At 45.8% G+C, this 20,226-nt stretch overlaps 1 protein-coding gene across 1 annotated transcript in view; it reads right to left on the reverse strand.

Annotated features, from left to right (window-relative positions):
- Positions 1-20,112, reverse strand: part of LOC146832816 (uncharacterized) — a 171,213-nt gene extending 151,101 nt beyond the window's left edge. The window contains exon 1 of the mRNA XM_085600228.1: positions 19,955-20,112. Coding sequence (XP_085456354.1) covers positions 19,955-20,112 — 158 coding nt within the window. The remainder of the gene's footprint in view (positions 1-19,954) is intronic.
- Between the last annotated feature and the right edge of the window lie 114 nt (positions 20,113-20,226).

Here is a 20,226-nt window from a genome sequence, read left to right on the forward strand (position 1 = left end):
AACTCCACACATTGCATGACAAAGGACTGGGGGGTGTCGTAAAACCACTCCAGGGCCCCAAGAGCCCATACATGAGGAGAACCAGGAGTGATTGTGTGAGACGAGTGGTTAATCATAATAGCTACAGGTGCGCTGATCTGTGTAACTTACATTTGCGCGATCTTGTCTGTATTTGCTGGTGTAGAACAGTTGGAATATCATCGTTTTCTAAGATGAATGGTGACGGTGTGGATACTGGGGATCAATCCCCATCATTATTATACTCTTTTCACAGATGCAGGCACTAGCAACGGTTGTGCTTTTTTGAACAGGGAGGCAAAAGCAAACCGGTTATACGCCCCTGTGACTGCTTGCGAGCTTGTATGTGGGTCCAAGGCTCCAACTAGGTAATATACCCGAGTTCATAGTCATGGAATTTTTCCGCGATTAATTGTGAATATACATAGGAGTTTTTATTGTGGACATCACGTTGAACTAACTAAGCTGTATGTTGTCTCTGTGTTCGTCAGTCCTTTTTATTGTTGAGTGTCCAGGGAGGTGATCTTTGACCTCTATTGCCCTGATGGATTTGCCATAAATTAATTGGCAATGAAACATGTTGGCCGTCATTAACAAGGTATTCAACATGCTGTGTTTTTAAACAGTGGGATAGACTCCTAACAAAAATAAAAAGTATATTTGTGAGTCTAACCCCTTCTTTGTCTTTGTTGATACATTTTGTGTTCCTGTTTTCACAATCCACATTCCTTTTGTTGTTTGTTTGTCTTTTTTTGCACTGGACACTTCACTTTTTTCTTATGAGAAAGCTATCAATGTAGAAATATACGTGGGCAAGCTGGTGAGAACCAACCAGTAGCTCCTCTGGTGGTGCGCACGTGAGATACTTTCTCTTCCTTTACACATTTTTTCATCTACCTTTTCTGATAATGAGGGTGTGTGTAGAGTGAGTAAAGTTGTTTAATTAACCTGGGGACTGACTTTACACGTTCTTGTTTCCATCCTTTCTGTTGTCTTTGAAATTTTAAATATTGGTAGCACACTGGATGGGGTTATACCATATGATTTAATGGGTACTGGAGGTATTTGACAAAATATTCTTTCCTCCACTCATTCCGGACTCCATAAAATTACGCACCATACCCACACATTCATGCATGGGTACCGTCCGTACCTGAGGACTCATGGGGCCGTAGGGGTGCGCACCGTGCCCACGTATTCATGCGTGGGTACGGTCCCTACCACTGTTGTCATGGCGCCATAGGGGTACGTGTGGTACGCACCGTACCCACGCATGTTGTTCTCACCTTCTGCGGCGTGTCCGTCGGGTGGGGTGCACCAGGTCGTAGGCCAAGAGGACCGGGATGACACGTACAATGGGGTTCATGGCTGTACGTCGCGTACCGGGGCTCCGTGGCGTTGGGTTCTGCTTTCCCTGCAGTTTTTCGCTCCCGTAGTCACAGCGAGGTACGTAGTGACGTCGGTACGAATCGTACTTGCTGGGCCGGAAAACGCTGCTGAAATACGTGCGGACGTCGCGTACAAGCATTTCCGGATAGGAATCGTGGGTATTTTTTTGCTGTATGGTCTTTTGTACGATTCGTACAGAAAAAGGCTTTCTGTACGAATCGTACTTCCTAGGTTGTAGAATGGGTTTACCTGGTACGAGTCGTACGGAGAAAACGCTCCGTACGACTATTCGTACAGCCCTTTTCCATGATTGGAATCGGCCCCCTGGTCTTGCATTGCTGTTCATTAGCCTGGATGTGGACTGTACTGCTCGTGACAGGTAGATAAATTAAACACCGAGACTGCTTTTCTTCAGCAAGATGACTTTTATATCAGACATATCTCAGCACACTAAAAATATTGTGTTAGATGCCTCAAAAAACTCAATACATTTATATGATTACAAAGGAATAGAAGCCCGTCCTTGTGTTTTATGAAGGACACATTAAACGCGGTAGAGTGGCTGTCACTCAGCACCACACTCAGCACCATTAAAGGGAGCCGCCTTTTATGTGCTCAGAGCGGAGGGTTAGTTTGGAAGGTGATACTGCACTGCACTAGAAATAATTGTGATGGGTGAGTGTTAGAATCCGGGGTCTCTGGTTGGCGCAGGTATGCACTTGCGACAAGCAGGGACCATTTCCTCTAAGTCAGGGCAAAGGATTATTCGTGAAAAATAACCCCTGCTCACCCTCTAGGTAACGTGGCGCAAGCAGTCAGGCTAGATTCCAGAGGGGATGAGGTTAAGCATTTAGGGTGTCCCACAACAACCACCAACCCACCACACAGAGACACAAGACTGTATTATCAAAAATAAGCTCTTTATATAAAAGACTCTTCAAGCAGGCTTCAAAATACACTCTTCAATTCAATCTTGTTCCAGTTACTTGAGTTCAATGTTCAATAGGGCCACAGTTCTTCACCAGGCACACTTTGGGGCCAATATTCACCTTCTTGGGGCCTGTTCGCATCGGAACGCCCTTCGTACGGGTGTTGGTACGCGTCGTACCACTCTTCGTACGGGCCGTACACTCTTCAGAACGCTTCCTGTCTTTGCTCACGCTTCCCGCGTGAATCGGCGTACGCTGTACGGACCATACCGACGAAGGTACGCGTCGTACACCCAAGGCCGCTTCCCCTGCGATTCCTCACGCTTCCTGCTGGGATCAGCGTACGAGAAAGCCAGTCCGGGCCGACCAGGTGAAAGTACGCGCCGTACAGATGTCTGTACACTCTGTACCTTCAGGGCCGCTTCCCCTGCAATCACTCACGCTTCTCGCTGGGATCAGCATACGGGGAAGCCAGTCCGGGCCGCACAGTGGGAGTACGCGCCGTACAGTTGGAAGTACGTGTTGTACAGGGGCGCACAGTACCTTTTTCTTTAACGGGGAGTTCGCGGTGGCCTCAGCAGTCTTCGGAGGGGCGTCCCGCGTCGCGTTGCAGTCTCGCTTGGTCAGAGGACGGCGATGCTTCGTGGGGCGCCTCAGGATTTTCACAGCACACCTCGAGGTGCGAGGAAGGAGGGGCGGCTCGGGGTTGAATTTAGCGCGCAGCGCTGCCACGTCGTCCAGCGATGGCGAACCGGTGGGCGTCAGTCCTTGCGGTGGGCTCTACAGCTCGGGGGCCACAGAGCCTCGGTGCTCAGAGTCAGACAGTCTTTCTTCACGTTGCGAGCTACGGCTCGAGGGGGCAGCAGTTCACGTTGCTCAGGCCAGGCAGGGCAGGCCGTCACGGTGCTCACAGCAGCACAGTCGGGTGGAGGTCGCGGTGCTCGGAGAGATGGGGACACATAGGTTCTCTGGAGTCAGGAGGGCAATTCACCAGCAGCAGCTTCCTTTTCCTCTTGGGGGGGGGGGTAGCGCCCACTGTTCCTGGGGCGCAGTTCAGGGGACAAGTTCACAAGCAAGCCCTTGGAGATTGTTCACACAGCACGAGTTGATTCAAAAGTCTTTCTCAGTCTTTTCCTCTCCTTCTTGCAGCAAGGCACCCACCACAGGCCAGTTTCTCAGGCTTAGAGACAGTACTCCTCCATGCAGCTTTCCCAGGTCCTTCTCTTCAGGCAGAGTTTCTTCTTGGCGCAAACAGGATCGGATTTCTTAAGCAGGGCTCCTTCTTGTATTCACAGTTTCTTTTGTTCTTTGTCGCCAGGGGGCCTGTGCCTGGCTCAGTCCGGTTTTGGAGCACTTTGTTGTGGTGACTCTGCTCTTTCCTTTCAGTGCACAGGGCAGAGACATCAGCCGCTCCACAGGGGGCGGAGCCAGCATTGTGGTGGCAGAGCACAGGTCTATTCAGAGTCAAGGTGTACTCCTCCCACCCATCCTGGTGTAATCTCTCTACCCACCACCTGGCAGCCAGCCTGTCTCCTGGAATTCCCCAGCCCTGTCCCTCACTGAAACTAGGCAGCACACACACAAAGCAGAGGCGGACTGAAATGGCTAAGCAAGTAAATACTAACTTTCTAAAAGTAGTATTTACAAACACAGGATATTAAAATAAACTTTACTAAATGAAGTATTTTATTATTCTGAGTTCAGGCATACTAAACTTGACTTTCTACCATGCTCTCTGAGTCCGCTGGGATTATAGCGTGTAATAATTTCAGCAGCCTATTCTGGCCTATGGAGAGCAGGTAGCCTTCAATAGTGAAAACGAAAATGACTGTAATTCACTATTAGGGCATGCCACACACATCAGGGCATGTCCTACCTTATGCCTACAATGCAACCTGCCCTTGGGCCTACCATAGGGGTGACTAGTATGTAGTTAAGGGAAGGTTTAGGGACTGGCAAGTAGGTGCACTTGCGCAGTCAGCATGACAGTACCAGACTGCACGCAGGTTCTGCAATGGCAGACCTTAGACACATTTTACTAGGCCGCTTCTGTGGGTGGCACAACCAGTGCTGCAAGCCCACCAGCAGCATTTGCATTTACAAGCCCTGGCACTCCTGGTGCACTTTACTAGGGGCTGATAGTAAACCAAATAAGCCAAACATGGAAACCAATCAATGTATACATTTTATAATAGGGAGAGCATATGCACCTTAGCGCTGATCAGCAGTGGTAAGGTGCCCAGAGTCATAAAACAGCCAACAGGTCAGAAAAAATACAGGAGAAAGGCAAAAAGTTTAGGGATGACCCTGCAAAAAGGGCCAAGTCCAACAGTGAGGTATTTACTGGGTGCAGTATTTCACCCACATTTCGAGCTTCGCACCTATGCATGAGTGATAATGCGGTGTATTCCAGCTGAAAAATGTAGAATCGGATGCATGTTTACTGCATACATTTGTGCGGCAATATGTACTGCTTTAAAGTGAAAGCGCGTACAGTGCCCTTAATGTAAGCAAAGCATGTTGTTGTGCTTAAGTAGAAAACACTGAACAAAGCAAATTAGAGCTGAAGAGAAACAGGGCCGCATACAAAGAAAAGCATACACAGTTGCCTTGAAGCAGAAAGCGCAGGTTAAAAAAAACACTAACGGAGGAAGCGAGTATTCTTTTCCGGTGCACCCCATGAATGTCAGTTCCGGTACACTACGGCTTCCTGGGGTGTGCCTGTAAAGGACTGGCACTACTTAAAACAAGCATTTGCAATGCAATACAACTCGCATTTACGCAAGTCGTATTGCATTAGAAATGTAAGTGCGTGCGTTTATGAAAGCACGAACGGGAGTGGGGTGGGTGAGAGTGAGTCGAAAAGTTAGGAACTGCGGGAGGGTGCAGGGGGGACACAGGACACAAAATACAGTTTGAGTAAAGGGGCCAATAGCTTTGGATGCATACAAATTACGCCATGGCCGGCAGACGGAGGGACTAACAAGTGCAAATCAAATCAGGAGGCACCATTTAGGCTGTAAGCCAAACAAAACAATGGGCGGAGAGTGGGCGGAACTTATGCGAATCTTCCCCACTATAGTATATACTACATGCCTCGCAAAGAGAGCAGCGCATGCGCTGCCACGCTAGTCGAGACCTAAAAAGGAAGGTTTGGGTCTGGCAAAAGGCTTATTTTGCCAGGTGGAAAATGGCAGCTTAAAACTGCACACAAAAGCTGCAATGGCAGGCCTGAGACATGTTTAAAAATCTACTTAAGTGAGTGGCACAATCAGTGCTGCAAGCCCACTGGTAATATTTAGTTTGCAAGTCCTGGACTTATGTAGTGCCACTTTACGTGGGACTTACAAATAAATAGGCCAATTGGGTGTAAGCCAATCCTACCATGTTTAAGGAGAGAATACCAGCATGTTATCATTGGTTAGCAGTGGATAGGTGCACAGAGTCCTAAAAGCCAACACAAATGGGTTGAGAAAAGAGGAGTGGGAAGGCAAAACGTTTAGGGATGACCCTGCAAAAAGGGCCAAGCCCAACACACATTCAATACCGGGTTACCTTCCAGGTATTTTGGTTGGCTAATATAATTGTGCATCTAGTTTTGGAAACACCAATAGCCATCAGTTGTTAAAGAATACAAACTACTCTCCCCTTTTCCCACAGAATTACGGGGCATATCATCAAGAAACGGCATTAAAATTATCGCCGCTTTAGCGGCAGAAAACTGCAGCTAAAGTAGTGATAATGGGCTTGAAAATACGCCCTGGAGAATTCCCATAGAAGCCCATGTTCCGGTGTGAACATGGGCTTCTATTGGAATTCTCTGCGGCATATTATCAAGCCCATTATCGCCGCTTTAGCTGCAGTTTTCTGCCGCTAAAGAGGCGATAATTTTAACGCTGTGCTTGATAATATGCCCCTTCATCTTTAATCTTCATGTTACACATGAACACCTCTGAATCAATAAAATTGGCAAAACGTTTTATTGGCAAACTGTTATTTCTATATACCAATAATGGACAATAAATATATTTTAATGTTAATGTAGGGAAGATCCATGTTCCATCACAACACTAGTGATTTAATTACCATTCATTCTCCTTCTATCACACCCAGAGTTAATTTCATAATGGGCCTACAGTACTGTAATTACGCACAAGTCATAATTATTCGTTAAATTACATTACTAAGCACTTTGCCAATATTAACTGACATTGTGAGAACATCTTAAAGAAGGTCACCACAAAGCTACTTTAACAATGCAGAATTCCAAGCTAAACCAGACACTGCAACGAGAGCAGAGATTTTACCTGGCATGATGCCTTTTTGACCTATTGCCTTAGGCATTTGGAAAACGCCCGATGACAACACTCATTTAATTGTATAATTTTAACACACCTTACAATTTTCTTCCCATTTTGGCTACGAATTGTCTTGCTTCAGTTTATTTCAGTCTGTAGCTGGGACCGTAAACAACCACTCTGCTACATACTATTTTAGAGATGAGCTATGATTGTGCACCAGGGATTAGCATGAATGCACTAATATATATTAAGAAAATGTTTCTTATGCAATGCAGAGGCTTCGTGTTTCAAAAAGAAAATATTTCAATAAAAGGATTTCAAGTACTTTTTTGTCAGTGTGACTCAGAACTTGTCTCTTCTTTAAAATCAATTGGTAATTTGCAGTTTATCTACATTTCTAATTATGCTGCTGTGTCTTATTCTGAAAAGCTTCTGAAGCATAAAATTGGTAAGATAAGGCAAAATTGCCTGCTCGTCAACTCCCTCCTCCTAGAATTTACGATAGTTGGAAAGTGATTCTCAGGCCCTAGTCTGTGGAGCGTGGGCCCATCCATAAACTCTTAATTGTTTATGTGGGCGATATGAAAAACTGCTGATCTTTCAAGTAAAATATGCATCATCACGGGTGGCTGTGCCACTTGAAATGTTTACTGGTTGGTTGTGCACGGGCGCATTTGTCTTCTAATGTTTTCTTGTAAAATGATTGCGCCAGCGCAGTCTGTTTTTTCTGTTTTGTTAGGGTGAATTAGAAGCCTCCCATCATATGCGTAATTATGGTGCGGTATTGGCCCGCGTCAAAGGCAATTGTTGGCGGGACGGTGTGTCCATGTGCCTAATGATGGCAGGGAGATGCTTCCCTGAATAGCGGGTGGGCCGGGGGAATCCAAAGTATGTCTGATAGCCATATTTATCGTTTAGGTTTGTCTGTTTTAATTAGTACCTCTTTGTTCCCAAAAAGAAGACTAGGATATAACACATATAAAGGTTAATTAAATAAAATATTATGGGGCTTATTTACAAGCTCCTTGCACTTCCGATAAGTCACTTTTTCCCACAGGAAAAGTTACGCCCGGACAGCGCAAGATGCTTGTAAATAGTAGGCCTGGGCTAAATTTCCGTTCCGCCCGCCGAAATTGCGATAATTTGACATTTTCGGGTTCCGCGGAGAGCGCAAAAATGTCAAAATTTCCGCATTCCGCAGCTTAGCGATAATTTGTTTCTTGCTCGCGCTGTAAAATAGTACATTCTCGTGCGCGCCTTACCTGAATCCCCGCGTTCGCCGACAAGTTTTCCCGATCCGGTTGCGTTCTCCACGAGATGTTAGATTGTTGGTAGCCATTTGCGCTGTCTCGCGACAGTTCGCGCCCGCAGTAATGTCATTGGTCGCGCGATCACGTCTTTCTTCTCGCGATCATGCACCGCGAGAAGAGTGAAAACAAGATGGCCGCGCCCGCGAGCAACCGCATGGGTAAGTTGGCGAGCCGTGTCCACTCAGAAAATACCGCGAACGGGCAGGAAAAAAATCTTCGCGTGTTTGCGGAGATTTTTAACATTTTCGCGATAATTTGCGAAACTCACTTTCGCAAATTCCGCCCACCCCTAGTAAATAGGCCCCCGAGTGTGCGCAGGATTTTTATGAAGACACACAAGATTGTCTTCTAAATTAAACAAAACGGATTGTGCAAATAAATATCAAATTGCAAACATTTTATACATTGTTAATTACTTTCTAATGAATATTAAGGGTGTTATTTAAAGTTTGATGAACAGGGCACTCCTCCATAAATGTGGCAGAGTATTTTGTCCACCAAAATGAAAGTCTGTCTGCCCTATTTAGATTTGTGTGGACGGTTGTATGCTGCAGATGGAGCTCCTTGCTGGCTCCTCCTCCTGAAACTTATAGCAATGGCTTTGCATACATCAGACTGTCTGTAGGTACCTCAGACAGTCTGCCCAAGTTCACATTTTTATCCAAAAGCTAAATACCCCCCCCCCCCCCGCCTCCTTAGTGCCTCGTTTTGAGTTTGCTGGATGTGATATTCCATCACAAACGTGGTGGATGTCGCTTCTGTTATATTTTTGAAGAAGAGTGGAGGCGGCACCAGGAATGAAGTCACATATCCAAAGAAGCCATCATATTTCAAGAAAATCCTTTATTCATCTTCATATAATGGTAGATATACACAGGACAACAGCCAACGCGTTTCGTTCCAGTTAATGGAACTGCATCAGGGCATAAAGTTGTAAAGGTTTAGTGCACAAAAATGTGTACGTGTAGGTTCAGCAACGATTACTCAATATAGCGTTACGATTGACGCTACGGTCACAGTAGACCATACCCGCAGTGTGAAGGGAAAGCACTGATGAAGAACTGACTTCATTCCTGGTGCGCCTCCACTCTTCTTCAAAAGTTTATTCCTGGGTTTCCCAGTAGGACCTTTCTGCAGCAGGTCTTGGAGACGTTTGGCACAGGACTTTTTGATTTATGGGACTTTAGTATTGATGTGCTCAACATTAGTCGGCTGTGGGATCTCGTTTTTGTCAAGATCTTCTGTTATATTGTGAAAGAATTATAGCCTTTGTTACGTGTAGTATGTGGACTGAATGTTCACCATAGGGTTTTCTTTTACATATTATCCCAGCCTTCAACATCTGAATATGACAGAAAATATTTTAGTCAATTATAAAATTAATTAAATTTCTAAATATATAGTCAGTAAAAAAAGGGGGTTTTCTAATATACATTTTTAACAATGTGACAACATGCCAGCTATCCCACCAAGGTGGCAAAAGTGTGATCCAATGAGACTTAATACCAGTGCTTAATTTGTAAAATATTAAGTGCCAGGGCTCTGACCAGGAGGCCACTGCAGCTTGCACTACCCATCGCCCTTGTCATTGCTGCCAAAACAACTAACTATTTCTCTTGCATGTAAATGCGACAGTTCAGATTATTTCAGGTCCATAAAGCTAAAGGAATGGCTGGGGAAGCAGGTAATTAGCAAATATAATGTATATTCTATTCCTAAATAACCGTTGTTCTGCTCATCTCTAAATTAGATGAGCAGCACCGCCATGTGGTAGACTGTTCTGTGTATGGTGTTGACAATTAGGTGCTGATGCCAAGCACCGGAAACCAATTAAGTGCCGGTGCTTAGCACAGGAAAGCACCGGCTCAAATTAAGCACTGCTTAATACTAAACCTCACCAAAACGTTCATGATGGTCTGTGGCCGAGGTAGGGCTCAGAAAAAAGCATCATTTTGTATGGGACTATAAGTTAACAGAAGTCCAAACTTTCTCCTACCTTGGTATTTTATTTTCTTCTTATTGTAATTGGGCTCCTCATTTAGAACAGTTCAGACTTAAATTTATTAGAATAATACAGGTGATTGTTAGATTTTGTAACAAAATAGGTAGCAAACCTCTCCATGACATGCTTAAAATAGATGGCCGTAAAAGCCTTTCAGTAGCAACCTATGGCTTTATGGCGTGGGCTAATGCCAACCTTAATATATTACAATCTTGTGAAAATTATTTTTTCTGCTCTATGCTGGCCATACCAAGATCTACCTTTCCATATCTCTTGCACCATATGTGGCCGACCTAATTCAAGTAAGAGCTTAGTGTGCTTGGCACAACATCTGGTCCAAAGAGGGACACCAGCTCACAAGAGATATAATCAGGGATTGCTTAACTTTGGAACACACTAAAAAAAAATCCTATGGCTAGCATACTTGGACAAATTGCTTAAGAGTATTGATAAAGGTTTATCGGTAAAACCCACCACAGACATTTTGCAATTTGGCAAAAGAGTAATTAAAATATTGTATATGGAGAAACGAACCCAGGAAAGCGCTAGGAGGGATGAGGAAAAAACAAGCATGCCAAGATATATGGCCTACACTGAGTCGGCTGGCCTACTAAATTATTTGGTCAAAATTACAAACACTCAGTGTAGGAGAGTAGGATCTGCTTCACATGTTTACCCCCACTTTTTCCTGGTGTTTCACTGTTTTTCAACTTTAGTCTGGCTGGGACCCTGCTATTCAGGGCCCCAGCCGAGCTGCTTCATCTCAAATTGATTGCATGTACTTTAGGTACCCCACAGATTGGATCCTGAGGTACCCTTGTGAGTCCCTAGTATATGGTATACTATGTACCCAGGGCATAGGTACCCCAGAGGCCTACCAGGGGCTGAAGCATGTATTATGCCACCCCTGGAAAGCCACCCAAAATGACACCACAGGTCTGCTACTGCAGCCTGGTTAAGGTGGTGCATGCACCCCTTACTGAGATATAGGTTCACTATACCTCACCTATCACTGCACATACAAAACTATCAGTCACCCCTATGGCGGGCCTTATCAATCCTGAATGCAGGGTGCTTGGTTATATGTGAGAGGGTGTCCAGGCATGAGTTGAGCCCCTCTGCAGCCTTCGGAATCTCTTCTCTGGGGTTGTCAGTGGTGCAGCCTGACCATATACTCTTAAGTGCATTATAAGCAAACGGTAAATGCTAACTTTGGACTGGCTGCACGGAAACATGTCGTGTTTGGTGTCAAACACCTTGGAATCATACCCCCACAACAGTAACTGGTGTGGGAGTATGATCCCATCCTTCTAGAGGGAGAGACATGGCAGCACTGGTATACCCGGTAGAAACTTAATAGAGCCCTGGCATCACAAAACGGATGCTGCAACCACAGACACAAGTTTTGTCTCCTACTGCTGACCGAAATTCCGGCAGGGGAGGCCTGGACAATAGGTTTCCTGTCACAGGGAGGTGTAACCACCTCCCAGACAGGCTGATGTGTATTGGGGCTGGGTGGGAGCACTCTCTGAGTGCTTTGAAGTCCTGCACTGGGGGCACATTTGGTGTCCCTGTGCATAGTCCAGCTCAAACCGGTTCAGGGGCTTCCAGCCCCTGCTCTGGGGTGAAACTGGACAAAGGAAATGGGTGTAGCCACCTCTCTTTCCAAACCCTCCCATAGGTGGGTCCCCAGAGCTAGTCCAACCCCTTCTTTAGGTATAAGTAAGAAACCTCTGTAACCAAAACTTTAGATATCCCTGGACAAAACTCTGAAGCTGAATCCTGGAACTTTGACGCTCTACTCAAGACTAGAGGACTGAAGAAATCTCCCTTGGGGTCAAGGAGTGACTCCCCTGCTTGGCAGGCACCAATGAAGCAATTTGCTGGTCTGCATTTCTGAAGTTCCCGCCTGCATCTAAAGTACTTGCAGTCCAGGAAGAGGATTTCCAGACATCTCAGAGGCCGACCTGAGTCCCCAGCAAAGCTGAGATCCACAGCCCTAGTGAGTAGCGTGGAACTGGAACTCCTGGTCACCGTGCATTTTTGAAAGTGCATGGACTTCTCGACATCTCTTGAAGTCGTGCTTGGGCTTACTTGTAGCCCCCATCTAAAGCACAGAATCCACCACAGATTGTCGGCCTAGTCTCCCCAAGTGACACATGGGTGGCCATTTTGTGTTTTGTCTTGACGTCCCTTTGCGATCCCTGGTCCGTCGACTGGTGGGTCCCTGAGGGGGTAACTTTGCATTTGTGGGGCTTCCCTGGTTGCTCCAGATGTGCCCTGACTCTCAACCAAGTGGGGAGTCTCCCAGACCTTGCTGGTCTGCACCAAAGCATTTCTTCTCTTTCTGCATGGGTTGCTGTTGCTAAGGCTTGTTGTGTCCAATCCGGGCACCGACGCTGCAGCACTCGACATTCTTTGTGGGACAGCTCGAATCCAGCTCCTGGTTGTCCTCGATGTCTCCTGGTCCTCGTGGCTGAAGAGTCAAGCTTTACCTTCTTCACCTGAAATCACCCAACATCGGTGGGCATCTGCCTATCGCCTTACTGGTCACAGGCTAGTGACCCAGACTCTGTCCCCTCTGCTTTCAGGTTCTTCTCATCTACGATAAAGGCTTGGAGCTCTTCGAACACTTGGCATCTTCCCAGCAGCAGCAATTCTTCGCCAGCTCCCATTGAAATAGACGACGCGACCCGACACCATTTGAAACCTATGCACCCGGCTTCCCTAGGTGAGGTAACACAAGTACTCCGGTGCTCCTGTGGGTGTCGACACTAGAACTTCCTAAGTCCCAAAGGGTTTGGTCCTGACTCAATTCTAAGTGTCCCTAATCATTAAAAATCTAACCGCAACTTTCCCCATAGAAGCTAACGTGAGCTTGCGGCTGTGTCATCACACTACACACGGCCCCCGTGGGTCCCCTGTGTCACTACCTTGGGTGGTTCCTTGGGGTCCCAGCGATTCTACAGGCTCTAGGCATTGTGTCTAGTTAAGTGGCGGTCTTATACCACTATTTCAGTATATGGTTTGGCTCGTCCCCAAGGCCTGACGTGTATTTGTGCTATTTTACCGTCATATTTGAAGTGTAACTTATGTGTTTCGACCTCTAGTCTCATAAAGAGTCTAGGAGGGTGTGTTTAGTAATAAATACATATATTTTATATATATACCTGGTGTGGTTGTCTTTCATTTAGGCACTCGAGAGATTGGCTGAAAATCATTCATAAATGCCCATGTTATTGGAAAGAAAATTAGCCCACTATGCACTGTATGCTGTTTTGTAAATTGTATCAAGACATTAGACAATAAAATTACCGCCAATTTTTATTGTAAAGAATTTTTTCTTTATAAAGAAGCCATGAAATTTATCTGTACACTTTGAAAATGATTTTGCCTGTTGTGCTGTTGCTGGTTAAATTAGTAGGGGTGTACATAACAAAAAAATCTCTTGCATATCTAGACCATCTAGTTTATTAAGCTGATTGAAGAATGGCCCTGACGTAAAACTAAAACGAATAAATGGGACAACAATGTGAGTGATTTGTACATAAGTTTTAACAGTCATATTTGATAGCAATGTTTTAATTGTATGTACTTTTATGGATCAAAACAAGATTTGAATAAAGTTTTATTTTGATGATCCAATGTCACCTTAGCAAACAAATTGCTATCCTAAGTAAAACAACTCTGCATACCTGTTGGAGATTTCTATCCCTTCACTGGAACTGCAGTGTATGCAGATCATTAGAAGAATCAAACATATGTGCCAGGCAGACAGACGTGTAAAATATGGCAGAAGGTCATTCACAAGCATGCCATAAATAAGATTCACTCCATCACTTGTAGAATGGTGGGACCTTCAGGAGACTTGCCTTAAAATTCCCAGCAATTTTGTTTGATTTTAGGGTGTAACTTACTCCAATACATTTTAAATATTTAGGATGACACAATCCTTACATACATAATATTCCCTGAAAAAACGAAGGCCATGTGGCCGGAACGCGTGTGTTAGCTTCTTGATTCCTGGAGCCGGCTGGAATAAACGGAATTCATCGTATCAAGCCCGAGTGCGCAGCTTCATATGTTTTGCGACATTGGTGTTTGAAAGTATCATCACGGAACCGTCTCCGCGAGCTGCTGCACCCGTACTGTTGAGAGCGGCGGCAGCGATTCCTTGGCGGTTGACGTGTGTGGATAGAGATATATATATATATATATACACACACACACATATTATCTACTGACGGTCGCCAGTAGATAGTTATAGTTAGGACCTAGTTTCCATAGGAAACTCGTTTTTTTTTTCCCAATAACTTTGGCGCCGGTTGACGAATCTTCGCAAAATTTTCAAAACTCGTGGGGCGCTCCTATCTTGAAAGTTTCTGGGTGATTCGGCAAGCGGGGGCCGAGAAAAAAGGGGGCCCCAAAACGTGTTTTCTCCATGTTATTTCTCATAGGAAACTTTAGACACGACTACAGCCCGAACTGCTGAACGGAATTACACCAAATTTGGCAAAAAGGTAGTGCTTGGTTCAGAAAGCAGCCTTTCTTTAAATGGTGTAAATCCGTTCAGTAGTTGCTGAGAAAATCAAAACATAGCGGTTAAAAAAAAATGCATTTCCCATAGGAAACTTTAGTTTAGACACGGCTCCAGCTCGAACTGCTGAACGGAATTACACCACATTTGGCAAAAAGGTAGTGCTTGGTTCAGAAAGCGCCCTTTTTTAGGTCTCGCCTGACCCAGCGCATGCGCTGGTCTGGCGAGACTTATTGAGGGGGCTCCGAAAAGTGCTACCAGGCCAGCCTAGAGCTACAGTGCATGTGCGCGGGCGCGCGTGCTGCTTTTACCGCAATTACTTTCACTTTTGCGGCTGCACGGCCGCTTTGATATTTGATAGCGATCACTTTCACTTTTGCGGCCGCTTGGCATAGCCAATAGGTCTCGCTTTTGGGATCTTATAAGTATTTAGTTATGCAACTGTTGCATGGCTAAACACTTATAAGGTCCCAAAGGCGAGACCTATTGGCTATGCCAATGCTTGTTTGAAAATGGTGTAAATCCGTTCAGCAGTTGCTGAGAATATCCAAAAATAGCGGTTAAAAAAAATGCATTTCCCATAGGGAACTTTAGTTTAGACACGGCTCCAGCTCGATCTGCTGAACGGAATTACACCAAATCTGGCAAAAAGATAGTGCTTGGTTCAGAAAGCGCCCTTTTTTTTTTTTTAAATGGTGTAAATCCGTTCAGTAGTTGCTGAGAATATCCAAAAATAAAAAAGTTTTGATATCTATGGCCGCGGTGAATCCGTGCACCCTTCCGATTACGAGCTACATTCTAATTGGCTGTCAGCATTCCAAACCAGGAAGTGTTGGCAGCCATCTTGTGACTCGGTAGAACCGAGTCACAAGAAAACAGTGAAAAAGAGGGTAAAAAACAAGAAAAGGGGGTAGGGTAGAAACACCCTGACCCCCCAGACCTGCTCAGGGGGTCCCAGAAGGACCCCCAGGACACAAAAAAGCATTTTTTTAAATTGGCGAGATTCGCGCACCCAGCGCGAATTTCGGCCAGAAAAAACGAAGCGCAGGTAATTATTTAGCCTCCGGGTGGGCCAAGTCCTGGGGGCATGCAATATTGTAATTGCAGGGGCCCAGGGAGGAACTACATAAAAATGATGATAAAAACATGCCTAAAACAAGTGGGTTCCATTTCATAGGATCACAAGAGTTTGTGGGTCATCTTCCTTGAAGAATAAAATCTCATCCGATACTGGAAACATGTCCAGGTGTTTCTAGTGCCTCAACGCTTTCTCAGTACAACACTTCATTATTGAAACCTGAGGCGGGAGGAGGCGAGTGAACCCAGACACAGGCTCCCCTATGCTGCACATGTGGGGTGAGTGTGTCTGGGGTCACCATTTGGGTTGCCCATTCTCCTTTCATCGCAGATGTTTCCGTATTTTGCAGCACAAGTGTCCCTTGTGCTGCCTGATTAATGAACATGACTGCACTCTGGCCCGCTGGTGGTTCACAAGTGTCCTTGCGCTGCCTGATGCATGCACATGATTGCACTCTGGCCCGCTGGTGGTGCACAAGTGTCCCTTGTGCTGCCTGCACATGACTGCATTCCGGCCCGCTGGCGGTGCTGCCAGATGGATGCACATTACTGCACTCCATCGCATGGGCACTACACCATGACAGAGTGCGTTGTTGGCAGCGCTGCATTTAGTAGTTATCACAAGTGAGAGCAGTGCTTTAAATGGGCCGGTACTCACCGGTACCGAGTACCGGCACTTTTTCATTCTCTCCCCTTGAGTATCGGCACTTTTTCTAGAATGAAGAGAGTACCGGTACTGATGAGGACCTGACTTTAACCAAGGCAGCGCTCCTTTCATCCCTCATGAACTGATACCAAGGCAGCACCTTTATGAAGCACTGCAAGGAATCAATCACAGGAGCTCTTGTCACCAGGATACAGCGTAAGCTGCTATGGAAGTCATCAGGGCAGGGGTGTGTCTGCCGAGTCATTCGCTTATCTATTGATCTTTCACAGTGGGGCTGAGAGGGGGCTGTAAAATCTAATGGGTGGAGGTGGGAGGCACTGGTCAGGACATAACAAAAGAACGTATTACAGTCCCCACGCATCTAAATTGCCTTCTTGCATGTTTAAATAAGAAGGAATCTTGTTACCAAACTCACAGATTCCTATTTTATCGACCTTGGACAGACTAAGTCCAATGAAAAATGTGGAGATTGGCACCCAGTTCCCCAGTGCAGACGTTGTCAGCTCTGGCCCTAACTCAGGTTTGCAAATGTTCCAGGCGAGACTCTTGTACTAGACAGATGGCTCAGTGGGCTGTAGGCCACCGGTTCGATTTAAGGCAATCTGAAGCAGCATATCATCCTTAGGCGGTTGATAAAATGAATACGTTTTAATTAGATTATCGAAAAATCCGTTATGCAATGGCCTCATTACTATTCAGACCTTGAGGTTTGATACATAAACTGTCCTCATTTCTTTGGAAAGCTTCACATTACAAACTTAATTTCAAACAGTTTGCAAGCGCAGTGGTTCTGTTTAAAAAGTACTACTTTTATGTACAGATTACAAAATCGAAGTAAATGCTGAGGTGAACTTTGTGGATGCTGTATTCAGAAAGGAAGGTTTACTGAAAGTCATAGTAAGAGACAGTGGAGGCAATTTAAAGCTGAAACCTACTAACAGTACATGAGCAGGAGTGGGTAAATCTGCCCACCACCCTGAAGGAAATTGGTGTGTGCAACGGTTTAACAGCTAAGATAAAGGGGTTATTGAGTTGGCAAAAAACACAAATAACCTGAATTGGGAGAAAGTAGTAAGACAAGCATTGGCAAAGCCAATAGGTCTTGTAATGGGACAGTTAAAAAGTAGCTTTATGAAGCGGCCAGAAGAAACATGGAAGGAATGGCAGTGGAAGGGGGTAGAAGAAACAGGATGGGGAGAGGTGGAGGGGAGAAGAAACAAGATGGAGGAGGGTGGGGGAAGGTTAAAAAAGTGATTTGACATGGCCAACATTCACAGCGTCATATTGTAAAAAAATAAAAATAAAGAAATAGCACATGAGCAGCGGATGACCACTATTTAAAGTTCTTTTTAATATTTATTTCATCGATAATTGCAAATGCAAGAATGCATTTGACATTTATTATAGGAAGTATATAAGGCATATAATATCAATTATTAGCTGAATTAACACAAGTGGGATAATGGTGTGTATTTTTATTACACATAGTGAAGCCAGATCAGCCCAGTAGATACTTTATTCTTTCTGATATCACATCTGCAGCGTGTTTATTCTCTTTCAACCACATAAAACGGAATGTTGAAGGGCTGAGCCACCAACAGCAATATCACTATTGTCTGTGTGTCCGCATTTCTCATCCAGTGGAAGAGAGAGAGAATATGCTGCTCACTGAAGCTATACAAACTATGTCTCTTCGAAAGCAACTCTGGTTTCCAGGTTTGACAGAAACACTCACTAGTGGCGTGAAAGAAAAGACTGCCTGATGAATTCCTCGCTTTTTGCAGTTACGCCTTCACCAATCATGAGAACCAGAGAGCATAAGTAAGTGAGCTTGGGGCATCATAAGTAACAATAAAGTGGATAACTCTGGAGGTAATGCACTTGCTTGAAAGATCTGTGTACATTCTAATCAAAGGTTCAACTCACCATAATATTGCATAGAGGATCAATGTGTCTGCTGAAAAGCACAGCATGCAACTTGTAAATCACAGATTAGCTGTTTTATGTAGATCGCTTAGTTGATTACTGTTTTTGTTGCATAGAGCCTTGTGTTACCTGCAGGTCAAAAGTTAACATCCCTGTATTATAGCTTAGTGAGTTATGAACCTGCAGCAAGGACCTGACTGCAAACAAGACGGCATATATTTAGAATACTTTCTTATTTTAAAGTTGCCACAAAAAAGAAAAGTTTCTTTGGATAGTAAGAAACACTTATTAGTAAGTGCCATATCTATATAGTTATGTGTGAGATAACTAATGGACAGATACATCCCACAATCAAACAATGCATGCAGATTTCGTGCATACAACCTTGGCATGGTAAAAAAGCTAACCCCGCCCCTTGTTCCCCCTTAGCACCGCCCTTGTGTCCGCCCTAAACTCCGCCCACTGCTCCTTTTGGTGAGTACCTGCACTTATCTTTTTCCATTTAAAACACTGAGTGGGAGTCATTTTGGTGTCTCACGTGAGAGAGCGCAGAGGGGCTCTCAGCTTGTCTTGGGGCGCAGCGCTTAGAAGTGTGATGCAGGAGAAGGCGCGAGCGATAGGCACTACATTATAGTTGTGATTGGCTGTCAGTTTTAATTTAATTTCGTGGCCTCTAGTGTGCTAGAGGCGGGGTCATGCCGGGGTGGTCTGTGTTATGAGTTGTCCAGTTGGGGGAGGGAGGGGGTCAAAAATAGAGGTGGCCACAGAACCAGCTTTCCCAGAGGGGCAGCAGGCGCAGCAGCAAACTGTGGTGCAGCAGCAAGGTGTGGGGCCCAGGCTTTGATGCTGCAGCAAGCTGCGTATACGATGTGCCTTGCAGAATGATTCGTGGGCATCTGTGTTGTGCCAGTCATCCCTATTGGCATCACGGCGGCTCTTTGATGTAGACTATTCTCGCATTTTTTAAGCTCTAGGTCAAGTATAATAATGCCATTTTCTAGAGCCTGCAGTAACACCGGAGGATTTCCGAGCGCAAAGCCTTCACACCATTCTAATAGGGACACAACGCGAATACAGAAGGGATCCATTTAATTCCTGAAAAGCATGTGTTTCAGGTTTTCGCAGATGGTCTGCCATGGATCTGCTCTCCAGGGACGCCTAGCGCTGAGAGGGGCGCTTTTCTGTCGTTGGCGCTTGAAGACATGTCCTGCGAGCTCAGGGTGCAGCTGGAGTGCTCCTAATGCACCCGTGAGAAGGTACTGGTGACCCACCTCATGGGGGCACTCTAAGGCTGCTGCCCGTCCCCTCACTGCGGAGGGCCCCTGATCCTTGCACCGCTGCACCCTGACCAGGGGACGGCGCAGCGCTGGAGGTTACTCCAGAGCAGGCTAACCACAGGTCTGGGGATCCGGTGGAGCTGAGCAGGACCGGTTCACCGTGCAAGGCCCTGACTGTTTGACACTCTGCAGCAGACATATGCATGCAACAGGCAGCACAAGGGACACTTGTGCACCGCACCAGGCCTGTGTGCAGTCGTGTGCGCCTTGCGGAGAGCAGTCATCCAGAAAGACGCTTCGTAGGGGTGTGAAGCGCTATATAAACGCTATAATACAATAAATATGGAAATGTTGGCTTTTCGGCCCTCAGAGTGGCTACTGCTGACGTACAGAGCACATGAACCCACTCAGCTAACCGGCAGCAGCAGAACAGCGGTGTAAAGTTACTGCAGAGCCGGAGTTTTAAATAGGCTACTCCCGCTCGGAGTGTAAATCTTACTTTGAAACTTTCTGTGACGTACCACGTCTTAGCTCCACACAGCTCGGCAGTGGCGTCCAGGCGCTGGGCTGTCTGTGGAGAGATGCGGTTCTCTCCCTCGAGGTGAGTGAAGGGCAGCAGCAGGAAGGGGGCGGGTGCGCCCCTCGAAGGGAAGTGCACACAGGTGCGTATCACCGTCATTGAGGGACGGGCTCTAAAGTTCACTCACAACCAGCCAACATACACTGGTAAAGTCAATAGGCCTGGCAGTGACTGCCGACCTTTCGCCAATTCTTGCTTAGTCTTGTCGTGGTT

Source organism: Triturus cristatus, chromosome 4_2 (genome assembly GCF_964204655.1).
Source record: "Triturus cristatus chromosome 4_2, aTriCri1.1, whole genome shotgun sequence".
NCBI lineage: Eukaryota > Metazoa > Chordata > Amphibia > Caudata > Salamandridae > Triturus > Triturus cristatus.